This window comes from Podarcis gaigeae, assembly GCF_964106915.1.
Source record: "Podarcis gaigeae genome assembly, chromosome: 8".
Lineage (NCBI taxonomy): Eukaryota > Metazoa > Chordata > Lepidosauria > Squamata > Lacertidae > Podarcis > Podarcis gaigeae.
The window spans coordinates 87,704,409-87,718,078 of record NC_139684.1 but is presented as its reverse complement, the minus strand read 5'-3'; the positions used below and the strand labels follow the sequence as shown (position 1 = coordinate 87,718,078).

General features: G+C 47.8%; 1 protein-coding gene and 1 pseudogene across 3 annotated transcripts; one reads left to right on the top strand and one right to left on the bottom strand.

Moving 5' to 3' along the window:
* Positions 1 to 872: 872 nt before the first annotated feature.
* On the bottom strand, positions 873 to 2,923 carry LOC310851612 (mitochondrial ornithine transporter 1 pseudogene; annotated as a pseudogene). The gene has a single exon. The product of its transcript is annotated as a mitochondrial ornithine transporter 1 pseudogene (transcript).
* Positions 2,924 to 4,264: 1,341 nt separating this feature from the next.
* LOC310851450 (kelch-like protein 6) lies at positions 4,265 to 10,661 on the top strand. Of its 2 annotated transcripts, XM_083753890.1 has the most exons (4): positions 4,265 to 4,493; positions 6,714 to 6,792; positions 8,682 to 8,909; positions 9,035 to 10,661. In XM_083753890.1, the coding sequence occupies exons 1-4, from the start codon at positions 4,406 to 4,408 to the stop codon at positions 10,569 to 10,571; spliced, it is 1,932 nt and encodes a 643-aa protein (XP_083610016.1). In that variant the 5' UTR covers positions 4,265 to 4,405; the 3' UTR covers positions 10,572 to 10,661. The 2 variants fall into 2 exon arrangements, with proteins under 2 accessions (XP_083610016.1, XP_083610017.1); XM_083753891.1 differs by lacking the exon at positions 6,714 to 6,792 and having other exon boundaries at positions 4,298 to 4,493.
* The last annotated feature ends 3,009 nt before the right edge of the window (positions 10,662 to 13,670 follow it).

Sequence of the window (13,670 nt, the reverse complement as noted above, 5' to 3'; positions counted from 1 at the left end):
TTTGAGCTTGGCTCCAGCAGGGGAGAAAAAGGCGCCTCAGCTGGAGGGTCTCTGCCCCCTTGGCTCAAAGCCCTGCCTGTTCTGGGGAGAAATGTCTAACCTCTCCACAGAAACAACCCTGGAGCAAAAATTAAAATGATTATCATTAGCAGAAGTAGTATTATATTCTTCACCAGATTACCTCACCCCCTTCAGCTCCTTATTAGGTCTCTGAGGAAGGAAGGAGCGGACACAGAAAATCCCAACATTTTTGAGGGAATCGCTTTGCAACGCCCTCCAAACAGAGGGATGTTCAGAAAAGAAAAATGCACAAGCTTATGGACCCAGTGCAGAGAGTAGGCTACGCCCGTCCGCAAAAACGAGGCCCAAATTAAAGGGGTTTTTTTGTGTGAAAAATCGACACTCTGCAGTGGTTTCGTGACCCAAATGCACAGGCTTAAACCCTTTTGCTGGAACGTGAGGCGGGAGGATATCAAACATGGCAGATGGCTATCCAACTTCTGCTTAAAAACCTGCAGAGAAGGAGAGGCCACAACCTCCGAGGTCGTCCTCATGGACGTAGACACTATTGAAAATGTACTCTGGAGATAATGGGTTTAAGGCTAAATTGGATCATGCCCTCAGAGACATGTTCAGATACCTGGAGGTTCCAGAAGTGTTAAATATAGATTATATTCGTTATCCTTTTATTACTACAGCAAATACTGTTCACCTTAGGTGACGCACTTCAGAGGGGTTGAGATAATTGTGCAATATTGCTTTAATGGGGCAGAGAGAATCCTTCAAAAGAAGCGTGGATTAGCATATTTCCCCATTATTGGAACAGGTATTGCACACCTATAGCCAAAGGTACTTTAATAAAAGTCGGGGAAGAGTTGGAAGGGTTTTTAATAATGACGTTTCATTCAGTCTAATGAAGTAGCTTAACAGGAGCTTTTTAAATTGACCCTGGGGTAAATGCAAATCCTTCTGTTCAAGTATTATATTCTTCTTCTTTGATTTGTGTTTGTTTTAGGGAAAAAAAACCCAACATATTTATTTAAAACACCAGATACTTTAAAAAATAAAACCAGAATCTTTAAAACTTGATTAATTTTTTTTGTTCTTGCGGCAGCTCTCACGATCTGTAAAAGTTTCCAATGATTGTAAGTCTACAAGAAAAAATATTACATCTCAAACTGGTTCATCATCAGTTTCCGACTATACTCATAGGCAAGGAACAAGGCGCCGTTGGCTGGGAAAGCTCGGATCATGGTAGGTTTCAGTCCTGAGTACAAGGCAAAGATACCTTCTTTCCGGAGCACGCTTGCAAACGTTACCATGAAGCCTGCCTGCTTTCCATGCATGGAAAGTACCTGAATTCTAGTTTTGATGCAGTCAATGGGATAGACAGCGATCCAGAGACACACACCACCAAAACCGCCGCTGACCATCAGCGCCACAGGGCCCAATTCCTCTTTTGGCCTTCCAAATGCAAAAAACGTCCGGCTCAGCTCATAGCCTCCAAAGAACAAAAAATAGCCCGGGATTTCGCGCAGCAAAGTGCTGGAGAAGCCGCGGTAGAATCCAAGGGGACCGTCCTTTTTCAGGACACCTTTCACTACCGACCAAACTGTACTGCGTCCTCGCACGACCTCCCCAGATAACTGCATTTCGTGCACGGCCTGCAGGCGACACTTCACCAGTTCGGTGGGGCAGAGGACCAAAGTGGCAAAGGCAGAGGCAAAGGAGCCGGCGGCGGCGTTTTGAAGGTCGCTCAGCGTCGCTTTCTTGTCCAGCCCCACGATGCTCCTGACAACGCTTTGGCAGAAGCCGTAGCACATGAAGAGCACGGCGTTTTCGGCAATGTTGGCGACCAGAGCCGGGGTGGTGCCCTCGTAGAAGCCTCGGAGCCCCACTTGCTTGTAAATCTTCACGAAACAGTCCACAAACCCTCGGTACATGGCAGGGAACGTCTGCATTTTCACCTTGGCGGTATCAAATGGCTGGCCAGTAATCACACGGGCAGTGCCTCCTGCAGCCCCGGCCGTGAGGTCAATGGCAGCTTGGATGACAGGGTTGGTTTTCATGTTTCCCACTGGTTTTGTGGTGGCTCTAAATCACCAGGTTTGCTGCAGCCCACGGAGAGATGGGATGGATACCTCTCTCCAGCTCCAACTCGCCAGCGACTCGCCCACATCACCTGCCCTGGACCCCCTTCTTCTTAGATGGTTGTTATTATTATTATCTTCCTCTACCACAGTTACTGTATTTCAGTCCTTCCTTTAGAGTACTTATGGTGGCTCACATAATAAACTATAAGCAATTGTGCAGTGCCCCCCCCCCCACAAATGCCCCATTGTGATGTTTGAGGCAGCTTTACTTGGTCAGAACAACTGCCGCCCAGTGGGGGAAAGTGGTGTCCACAGGCATATAAAGTACAAAGCCTTAGAGAGATGCAGGCTTGCATTTTGTTTTGTTGTTTAGTCTTGTCCGCCTCTTCGTGGCCCCATGGACCAGAGCACGCCAGGCACTCCTGTCTTCCACTGCCTCCCACAGTTTGGTCAAACTCATGCTGGTAGCTTCGAGAACACTGTCCCACCATCTCGTCCTCCGTTGTCCCCTTCTCCTTGTGCCCTCCATCTTTCCCAACATCGGGGTCTTTTCCAGGGGGTCTTCTCTTCTCATGAGGTGGCCAAAGTCTTGGAGCCTCAGCTTCAGGATCTGTCCTTCCAGTGAGCACTCAGGGCTGGTTTCCTTCAGAATGGATATGTTTGATCTTCTTGCAGTCCATGGGACTCTCAAGAGTCTCCTCCAGCACCAGAATTCAAAAGCATCCATTCTTCGGCGATCAGCCTTCTTTATGGTCCAGCTCTCACTTCCATACATCACTACTGGGAAAACCATAGCTTTAACTATATGGACTATACTATAGCTTACATTTACACATGTAAAAATTAAGCCACTTTCTCAGAGGAAAAGCACACCTGCGTTAGCAGAGCCGGGTGCTTAATTCAACAAGAAGGTCACGGCAAGGTGGTATCTGGTGTTCGACATCGCAATCGTGATATACAGATATGTCATGATATCTACAGTCAGGATGGAGCTATGTAGAGGCAATGGCTGTCTTCACGGTTTTCCCCGCATTGTGATTTTTGCATAGCACACACACGCATCATGATTCGCGATATATTGCCAGGCCACAAATTATAAATCTGATATCACAATATGAACTTCAAACCGGTTTTGGTCAATATACCGCCCAGCCCCTAATGTACGTCATGATTCGCGATATATTGCCAGGTCAAAAATTATGAAATTGCTATGACGATATGGGCTTCGAACCATTGTTGGAGGATATATCGATATATTGCCCAGCCCTAGACAGGGTGCCTGTTTTCTCTCTATCTAGCTCAAGGCTGAGTTTTCCTGCACAAACATTCCTGGGGGTATAGGGCGGTATACAAATTTAATAAATAAAATGATTATTCTTGGCCCATTCTTAAAATAAGCAGGTTCTCCTAGTGACCTCTGTTTATCACAGTTTTCACATCTCTTCTATGTAAGCTGTCTTTATCGAAACACATACAGTGGTACCTCGGGTTACATACGGTTTAGGTTACATACGCTTCAGGTTACAGACTCCGCTAACCCAGAAACAGTACCTCAGGTAAAGAACTTTGCTTCAGGACAGTGGCGTAGCGTGGGTTATCAGCACCCGGGGCAAGGCAAGTAATTTGTGCCCCCTAACCCGTGGATTTGCGCCCCCTAACCCTAACGCCCAGATGTTGCGCTTGGTGCGGCCGGCCCCCCCTGCACCCCCATGCTACGCCACTGCTTCAGGATGAGAACAGAAATTGTGCTCCGGCAGCACGGCAGCAGCAGGAGGCCTCATTGGCTAAAGTGGTGCTTCAGGTTAAGAACAGTTTCAGGTTAAGAACGGACCTCCGGAACGAATTAAGTACTTAACCCGAGGTACCACTGTACTACAATTACCCCTGCACAATCTGCAAGATAAAAAGAAAACCAGCTTTCCACACAAGAAACCGAGTTTTCGTCCGGCGGAGAGGGTGCCACATGGATCTGCTGTGAGGCAAGGAGCTATCCCGGGTACTGCAACCTTCTTCCCACATTCAGGGAGTGGAGCAAGGGCCCGCAGGCTTCCCAAAGGCGCCATCTTCACAACGGTTGCTGCAGCAAGTTGAGCCAGGGCAAGCCACTAAATTCCTAGGGCGCCCTGAGGAGGCCCAAGGTGCCACGGCGACCATTGTGGTGGTGATGGCTGCCCCAGGGACACTGGTGCCTGAGCTGTAGGCTGCTTTTAAGAGAGGCTTTGAGGGGGCAAGTGGGAGGCAGGTCGGAGTCCCCCCTGGGCCGGTTCCCAGAGAGAGTGGCAGCCCCTCGGGACTTGGCGGCAGCAGGAGGCATGGATCCAGCAGACATGGCAGAAGTTGGCAGAAAGGAGGAGGAGCATGAGCCAGAGACATCTTCACTGAAGGCTTGTTTCAGCCAGGGTGAGTCCGAGGCTGACCTCAAACTCGGACCACATTGGGCAAAATCTTCCTGCATTGCAGGGGGTCAGACTAGATGACCCCCCTGGTCCCTTTCAACACTATGATTCTATAGTAGCCGGCAGCCTCATTGTCCTTGAGGCCAAAGCCTCTTCGGGGGTAGGAGGGGATGTGGAAAGTCTCCAGTCCTGGAATAAATACTGGGCGCCCAGCCTTCTGATCTCGCTTGGCCACCTAAGCAAAGCCTTTTTTTTCTGGTCTTGAAACCCTGGCAGCAGCAAATTATTGCAGCATTTTCTGTATGACAGGATAAGAGCAACATATTATTCTGGCTGCTGCTATCATTAACAGTTTTTATATAGGCTGCCCGATAATATACTGCCACATGTCACCCCAAACTCTGATCAGTGCAAGATTCCAGGGGTTCCAGGCGCTTACCCAGGGTTTGTGTTTCCTTTTGGAAATGAGACACTGCAGAGACTGTGGTGTCATCAGGATATAGGGTTTATTTACACATGTATATACCCTGAGCCTGTGATGGAGGGGGTCACAGCATCAACACCCCAAAATGGTCTTGTTTCTCCCATAGCCACAGCCTTGGAGTCAAACAGAAGTCAGCCATGGCACACTCTTGCTCTCTGCCTTTTTCAGGCTGTAACCTTTTCCCCTCTAGGTCACATCACAGCAAATTCTGCCCTCAATCTCCTGCTTTGTCCTACTAACTGTCTAAGAGAGGGAGGAGGTGGCCCACCCATTTGTCCTCTGCCACAGAGCCCCTATCCTTGGTTCTCTTAATGGCTCATCAGGAAGCTAGCCTGGCTTATGTTTTAACACTTGCTGGGTCCAGGTGTTCAAAGGTCTGGCCAATAATAATAATACATTTATTGTTTGTATCCCACCCATCTGGCTGGGCTTCCCCAGCCACTCTGGGTGGCTTCCAACAAAGATTAAAAATACATTAAAATGTCACACATTAAAAACTTCCCTGAACAGGGCTGCCTTCAGATGTCTTCTAAATGTCAGGCAGTTGTTTATCTCTTTGACATCTGATGGGAGGGCGTTCCACAGGGCAGGCGCCACTACCAAGAAGGCCCTCTGCCTGGTTCCCTGTAGCTTTGCTTCTCGAAAGGAGGGAACCGCCAGAAGGCCCTCGGCGCTGGATCTCAGTGTCCGGGCAGAACGTGGGGGGTTGTATATCCTTCAGATATACTGGACCGAGGCCGTTTAGGGCTTTAAAGGTCAACACCAACACTTTGAATTGTGCTCGGAAACATACTGGGAGCCAATGTAGGTCTTTCAGGACTGGTGTTATGTGGTCTTGGCAGCCGCTCCCAGTCCCCAGTCTAGCTGCCGCATTCTGGATTAGTTGTAGTTTCTGGGTCACCTTCAAAGGTAGCCCCGCGTAAGGCGCATACATTCAGTGTGTGGCTAACAAAAGATAAAAGAATAAAACACAAATGGCTGGAGGGGATTTTGGTGTTTGGGGGGAGTTCTTTTTGGTGATCTGACCCACAGTTATCCTGAGTGACACCTCTCCCCTCCCAGTGATTTAGCAGAGGGGACCATAGAGCACAATCCAGTTGCACTAAACTTTCATTCTCCTTGAGCAGCAAGGATCCTAATTGCTAAAAACTGGAAAAAAGAAACTGTGCCAACAAAAAAGGAATGGCAAGATGAACTGGCTAGATTAACAGAGGCAATTAGAGATCACACTAGACAAGAGTTTCAAAAAGCATGGGGAAGAATACTTCACAAAATACTTCACAAAACAGTGCCCTAAAATACATACCTGGACTTGTTTCATTTAATGTCTGCGGGAGACTTTGTGGATATTTGTTATAATTAGAAAAATCTTAATAATTATTCATAAAGGAAACAGTTTAGTAAATAAGGAGGCCAGATGCAGGATAAAGGAAGCCTTTTATTTGGTTGTTTGTATTGTTGTATGTTATGCTCACTGTATGTTATGTTCACGTTTAATGAGGGTGGATTTGTGTATTGGGGTGGGGTGGGGGGGTTGTGTTATATTGTAAATAAAATTCCAATAATAATTAAATAAAAAATAAACTTTCATTCTCCCTGGACAGGGGCTTTTGAGCAATTGTTCTGGATTGTATGTTATGGCCCATACGTTAACCTCCCCTCTCTAGGGGGCTGCCCTTTCCCCTCAGGTGAGCAGCTATAATGACCTAGAAGGCTTTCATCTTCCTCCCTCTCCCTCAGGTTTGAAGCAGCTCCATAAGACCCAGGAACTCTGCAATGCCACCTTGGTAGCTGGAGGGAAGCGGTTTCCGTGCAACAGGTGGGTCCCATGCCGGACAGGAGGGCCAGAAATGCCCTTTTAGCAAATGGAGCCAAGCAGCCCTGCTTCTTCTTAGAGTTCCTCCACATTTCTGCTTCTCCTGTGTTTCCCAGGCACAGATCCAAGACATTTTCCTTTTGTCCTTCCTCATTCCCTGATGTTTGCTACTGAATCAGAACAATCTGTAGAAAAACCGATTGACGTTTATTCCAATTCAGCGGTAAACAGTGTGTTTTCCCAGAGAAAGTGGTGGGGGAAAAAAATAAAAACCTCTTACATCCCATGCCAAGAAATCCCAGGAATTTGGAAGTTTGGAAGCCTCCCTAATATCCCACTGGGCGGGAATGTGTAGACAGTGCCGTTGGATATGGGAATTTATTTATTCATTTCAGGTCTTATTCGCAGGGTGGCATACGAAAGTCTGACTAAATACAATTTGAAAACCAACTGGAAACAGTAACAAAACAGGGGAAGACAAAATAAAAGCCTGAAAACCCCGCCAACAGAATAAAACACAATTTCCCAAAAAAATTCAAGAGAGTTATTCTTGTATGCAACTGCAGCGGCTCGAATACTCGTGGCCAAGGGATGGAAAGATCAGTAGGCTCCAAAAATAATAGACTGGCAAATCAAATTACAGGAATTTGTGGAGATGGCTCAATTGACTAGCAAACTCAAAGCAAAAATTTGCGGGGAAATGGGATGGTTATAGAAGATATGTTCAAAAATACAATAATAGTTTTGACTCCATGCTAGCATTCGAGTGACAAAGGAAGTAAAAGGAGGTGGATAACAATTAAGGATTTATTATGTTTTCTGAATGTATTGAAAAAATTATATAGAAAGGGTTTTTTTGTGTACATTCAATTCTAAGATAAAACATATGTGAAGGGACTTGACAGGAAATTGAAGAAAAGAGTTTGTAAGATAAAAGGGAAAAAATATTTATTTTCATTATTATCACTATTATTATTATTTTTTCTTCTTTTTCTGTGTGTGTGCGTGTGTGTTGGGTATGGAATGTTTGGGAGGAAATAAGACGGTAAATAACAAATAACAAACAAAATACTGATGTATGTAATTTTTATTTCTCAATTATATTTTGTGGTAGTATGGTTGTAATGTTTTTTTGTAACATAAAATCATTCAATAAAAATTATTTTTTTAAAAAAAACAGAATAAAACACAATTTCCCAAACCATCTACAGTCTAAAACTCATGGACAAATCGGAAGCTCTTAACCAGGTGCTGAACAGCTTTTAATGTCAGCACTTGGCCTGACTCTTTAGAAGGGGGAGTTCAGAGTTAGACCATAAAAACACAAGAAAATCCTGCTGGATCAGGACAGTGGCCTACGTAGTCCAGCATCCTATTCTCACAGCGGCCAGCCAAAGGCCTGTGGGAAATCTGCAAGCAGGATTTGAGCGCAAGAGCAACTCCCCTCCCATGGTCTGAGCTAGTACTCAGAAGCACCACCGCAGAAAAGACCCCCTCCTTTGCATAAGCACAGTGTGGTGTAGTGGTTAAGAGCTGTAGACTCGTATTCTGGTGAACCGGGTTCGATTCCCCGCTCCTCCACATGCAGCTGCTGGGTGACCTTGGGCCAGTCACACTTCTCTGAAGTCTCTCAGCCCCACTCACCTCACAGAGTGTTTGTTGTGGGGGAGGAAGGGAAAGGAGATTGTTAGCCGCTTTGAGACTCCTTAAAAGGGAGTGAAAGGCAGGATATCAAATCCAAACTCTTCTTCTTCTTCACAACATACCTCCAAGAGAAGAGATATGATTTATCCCGCTTTGCAGGTGGGGCAACCGAGGGTAAAAGGATGGTTGGTACTTGAGGGTACCCAGCTGCTCCACGGCTAATCTGACGGTCTCCATTTCCCACACAGGGCCCTATTAGCCTCCGTCAGCCCTTACTTCCAGGCTGTGTTTACGAGCGACTTTAAGGAATCCAGAGACGGGGAGGTTTTGCTGAAAGACATGGATCCTTCCCTCCTCCAGAATCTGCTAGCCTATCTCTACTCGGGGGAACTGGCCCTCACTTCAGAGAACGCTGAAGATCTGTTCACAGCAGCCAGCCGGCTCCAGGTCACACCAGCCCTTGAACACATCAGCAGGTAGCTCAAGAGGTCTGGCTCCTCTTACATTTCTCCCCAACACCTGTTTCGAAAGCCAAAGGAATAAGCGGCTCCCACCCACAGGATTTCCAGTGACGTTCTTTCTTTCCATTGCTCCCTGGCAGATACCTAACAGAGAGGATCTCCAAGGAGAACTGTTTCCATTTGTACATGCTGGCCTACGCTCACAACAACCCCACCTTGCTGCGAAGCACAATGCACTACCTGGGCCTCAACTTTGAAACCCTTTTGGAACACAAGGATTTCCCGAATCTCGACCTCGGAGCTTTGATCTGCCTCATCTCCTCAGGCCACTTAGTCATCACCTCCGAAATGTACGTCTTCTGGGCTGTGCAGCGGTGGGTGGCGGCCGTACCCGCTGAGCGCCTTCCGGTACTCAAGACGCTCCTGAAACATGTCCGCTTCCCTCTCCTGACGCCCAGGGAAATTGCACAAGTCCAGGAAGACATAGCGACGCTTGACCAGCAAGTGGAACTGCAGTGGGGAGACCTAGATGGGGCAGGGAGGCTGCAGGCAAGTGGGGGTCTCCGGCAAGGCATGTACCAGGAAAGGATCATCTGCATCAAAGTGCCTCGCTTGAGGGACATCCTCTCCGTCAACGAAGATATGGATTGCTACATGGAGTGCTTGGATCCAGCTACGGGGTCCAGGACCAAACTGCCACCTTTAGAGCTCGTGGCACTCCCTGGATGCTCAGCCCTGGATCACAAGCTCTACATCTCAGGGGGCAAACACCCTGATGGCTCCTACTCGCAGGCGCTGCACGAATACAACTCCGTAGCCAACCACTGGCTCCAGCTCCCCGCCATGTCAACGCCCCGGTCCGTCCACATACTTTTGACTTGCAAGCACAAGCTGTTTGCCCTGAGTGGCTGGAATGACACAGGCCCCCTCGCCTCTGCGGAGAGTTTTGACGTGGTGAAGCAGACGTGGTCACCCATCGCCAGCCTGCCCGTCATCCTGCGCTTCTCTGCCTCGGCCTCGTACAAGAACAAGCTGTACCTGATCGGAGGAGATGCAGATTCCGACGAAGTGGTTTACCAGGGCATCCTTCTCTATGACATCCTCTTGGATACCTGGGTACAGGTGCCTCTGGAATTCTGTCTCCACGGTGCAGCTGCTGTCACCATGGAGACCGGGATCTGTGTCCTAGGGGGCTTCTTTGCCAAAAAAAACACCCAGGCGTACCCAAACAGCAGGTTCAGCCAGCTTCTTCCATGTACCTCGAAATGCTTTTTCATGCGCGAGGATGGCGTCATAAGCAGCGAGGTCACCATCCCTCCGCTGCCACTGCCCCTTGCCTTTGCAGGCGCCGCGTACTTCCAGGGGAAAATTTATGTGATGGGAGGGGTATGCACATCTAGGACTCACGATGCCATTTACCACTGGGAGCCTGGAGAAAGTTCCTGGACTCAGTACCCAGAGAGCCTGACGGGCCAAGGAACGGTGGTGCGGAGGGTGCTGAAATGCGTGACCCTGAAGGTGCTGAAGCCAAACTTGAAGGTGCTTGTCCAAGACGATTCTGCAAGCCGGGTGGCTATTGGGCTTGCAGACACCAAGGCCCCCTTCAAAGAGAGGAGGGAGGATAACCCCAGTTGTCCTCCAGATCCCTTGACATCTTTGGGAGCTGGCACACCGTAAGAGCTGAAGAAATTCCCCAAAGGGAAGAGATATTTTCACCTGGACTCCTCCAGTATTTAGCCCATTAAAAACCTAGGACATCTATCTTTCTTTCTCTCTCAGTAAGCTTCTTCCTGTGTCAAGGCGGGCACTAAACATTCTGGGCCAACACGTTAGCATTTTGCACAGGTTCAGGGCCCAACCTTCAGCAAACCCCCCCCCCCAAGCTATGGGGAGTTCAGGGCAGAAGGAGTTTCCTGTGGAGCAAAAAGCACTGGAAACTTAGTGTCTCTGTAGTAATCTTTTTGTTAACAAACGTACAGGTTGAGCAGGTATTGTGAGGACATGGAAGCAAACATGCAGGCCACCGGTTTCAGCTGGAAAGGAATCTCAGCCCTTGCAGATTAAAAAAAATCCTAACAGCACAGTATATGTCAATAAAGCATGGTGGCTGGGATGAGGTCACCTGTCAACAGACACTGCGAGCAATATGTCTACAGGACAGGTGACAACTGTCTGGGGCAGTCTGGCTCCTCACCCAGCTTCAGTCTTTTGACTTAAGGCATTTGACAGAAGAATGAAGATTATAGTTTGCTGACTGAAGAAAGCATTGACTAAGCCTCTGTTGCGCCAGCCAAGAGCAGAGTTTTTAAGATGGAGGGAAATTGTCTTTAATCATTCATGGCTGTTAAATATTCATCCCCTCGGCCTCTAACACATGCGCAGGGAGAAGCATGACACAATCATCCCTGGGCTCCCTCCTTGCATATCTGCCCTCGTGCTGGCCTTCACATCAAGAAATGGAGGGCAGCCTTCCCCTGGGGCCCTCCAGATGTTTTGGCCAAACTCCCTCTCCATAGTTTCTCCTTCAGAGGCTTAGGGGGGTGGTGGCCTTTGAGGCCTTCTCTGTGGTGGCCTCTAAGCTGTAGACCTCCCTCCCCACAGAGGTGTGCCTGGCACCTTCATTAGACAGCTTTTGGCGCAGAGGTGGTTTTAGGGCAATGCGACCAATTCAGAAACTTGAGAGCTCAAAGTCTGCCACTGTCAGGATAGAGCTGAAGTCACGTCTCTGACACTTGAGGCACATGTTTTAAGGACCCACTTATTTTATGGTTGCTAGTTGTTTCAATTTTTTAAATATTATGTTTTAATGCTGGAACCTGCCCTGGGGCATTCGGGTAAAGGGTAGGTACTAAAAAACAACAACAATAGCTTGCTAATGTCTCTGCTTTTTTAAAAAAGACATCACCTTGCCAACAAAGGTACATATAGTTAAAGCTACGGTTTTCCAAGTGGTGATGTATGGAAGTGAGAGCTGGACCATCAAGAAGGCTGATTGCCGAAGAATGGATGCTTTTGAATCATGGTGCTGGAGGAGACTCTTGAGAGTCCCATGGACTGCAAGAAGATCCAACCTCTCCATTCTGAAGGAAATCAGCCCTGAGTGCTCACTGGAAGGACAGATCCTGAAGCTGAGGCTCCAAGACTTTGGCTACCTCATAAGAAGAGAAGACTCCCTGGAGAAGACCCTGATGTTGGGAAAGATGGAGGGCCCAAGGAGAAGGGGACAACAGAGGACGAGATGGTGGGACAGTGTTCTCAAAGCTACCAGCATGAGTTTGACTAAACTGCAGGAGGCAGTGGAAGACAGGAGTGCCTGGCGTGCTCTGGTCCAGGGGGTCACAAAGAGTCGGACACAACTAAACGACTAAACAACACCTTGCTGATGCCTTAGTTGGCCTTGATTGTTCCTGCTCCATGTTGCATCTTCCCTCTTTTCTCTCTCTCTCCAACCCCCCCTTTTATCTCCATGCCTTGGAGTCAACTCATGCAGAGCTCACATGCTCTTTAACAGGGATGGAATTAAGAAGACCTGGAGGTTAGGAGAAAAGAGGACAAGGTAATATTCGGTGGAAGTGGGAGAGCAGGGCATGAGGGAGGAAAGGAAGGAAACACTTTGCATTTTGTGTAAAAGGTCTATTGTTAGAAGGAAAATAATAATATTATTATTATAATTTATTTATACCCAACCCATCTGGCTGGGTTTTTCCAGCCACCCTGGGCGGCTTCCAACAAAGTATTACTGTAAAATACAATGGTCTGTTAAACATTAAAAGCTTCCCTAAACAGGGCTGCCTTCAGATGTCTTCTGAAAGACATGAGAAAGAGTGAGAGAAGGCAAAGAGAGATTTATCTTTTATGGGTAAAGAGGACAGAAGGAGCCAATTGGTTTAAGCTGAGTGGGCTGGAGTTATATTCCCTAACTGTGCCACTAGATGTCACAAAAGACCCATGAATATAAAGTGGGAGGGACTGAATGAAGTACAGTACTGTACTTCTGTAAGCAAGGCATAATTAACTTATGGAATTCATTGCCACTGAAAGGTTGGGTTAGCAATTTGCTGAAGTGGCTTTCAAGGGATTAGATTGATTCATGGAGAAGGAGAGCTCCAAACCAATGGCTGTCCATCGTCAGCAATAGCTAGTTAGAAATAGAGTCCTGATGGTTAGAAGCAACAAGGAATCTTGTGGCACCTGGAAAGCTAACAGATTTACTGGGGCATAAGGACGCGGGTGGCGCTGTGGGTTAAACCACAGAGCCTAGGACTTGCTGTTCAGAAGGTTGGCAGTTCGAATCCCTGTGATGGGATGAGCTCCCGTTGCTCGGTCCCTTCTCCTGCCAACCTAGCAGTTCGAAAGCACACCAGTGCAAGTAGATAAATAGGTATCGCTCCAGCGGGAAGGTAAACAGTGTTTCCGTGCGCTGCTCTGGTTCGCCAGAAGTAGCTTAGTCCTGCTGGCCACATGACCTGGAAGCTGTACACTGTCTCCCTCGGCCAAGAAAGCGAGATGAGCGCCGCAACCCCAGAGTCGGCCACGACTGGACCTAATGGTCAGGGGTCCCTTTACCTTTACTAAGCTTTGGCGGACTAGAGCTGTTTAAAGGGCACAACAGATCTTGTTAAAAACAGGCAGCAGCAACCAAGCAGTGTAGGAGAGAGTCACAAGTGTGTCCCCCAGCCATGTTTGGAGACAGCCTACCTGTGCCAATTTTATTGATAGGCCTGGTATTTCCTCCAAGATGCTCAAGGTAGCCTACAGAAGTTTGTTGTCTTTTAT

Bases quoted from the DNA above. Each gene is read 5' to 3' on its own strand.
- LOC310851450 (XM_083753890.1), top strand. From the start codon at position 4,406: ATGGATCCAGCAGACATGGCAGAAGTTGGCAGAAAGGAGGAGGAGCAT. The intron at 4,494-6,713 runs GTGAGTCCGAGG...CCTCTCCCTCAG, and splicing joins GAAGGCTTGTTTCAGCCAGG to GTTTGAAGCAGCTCCATAAG. The intron at 8,910-9,034 runs GTAGCTCAAGAG...GCTCCCTGGCAG, and splicing joins GCCCTTGAACACATCAGCAG to ATACCTAACAGAGAGGATCT.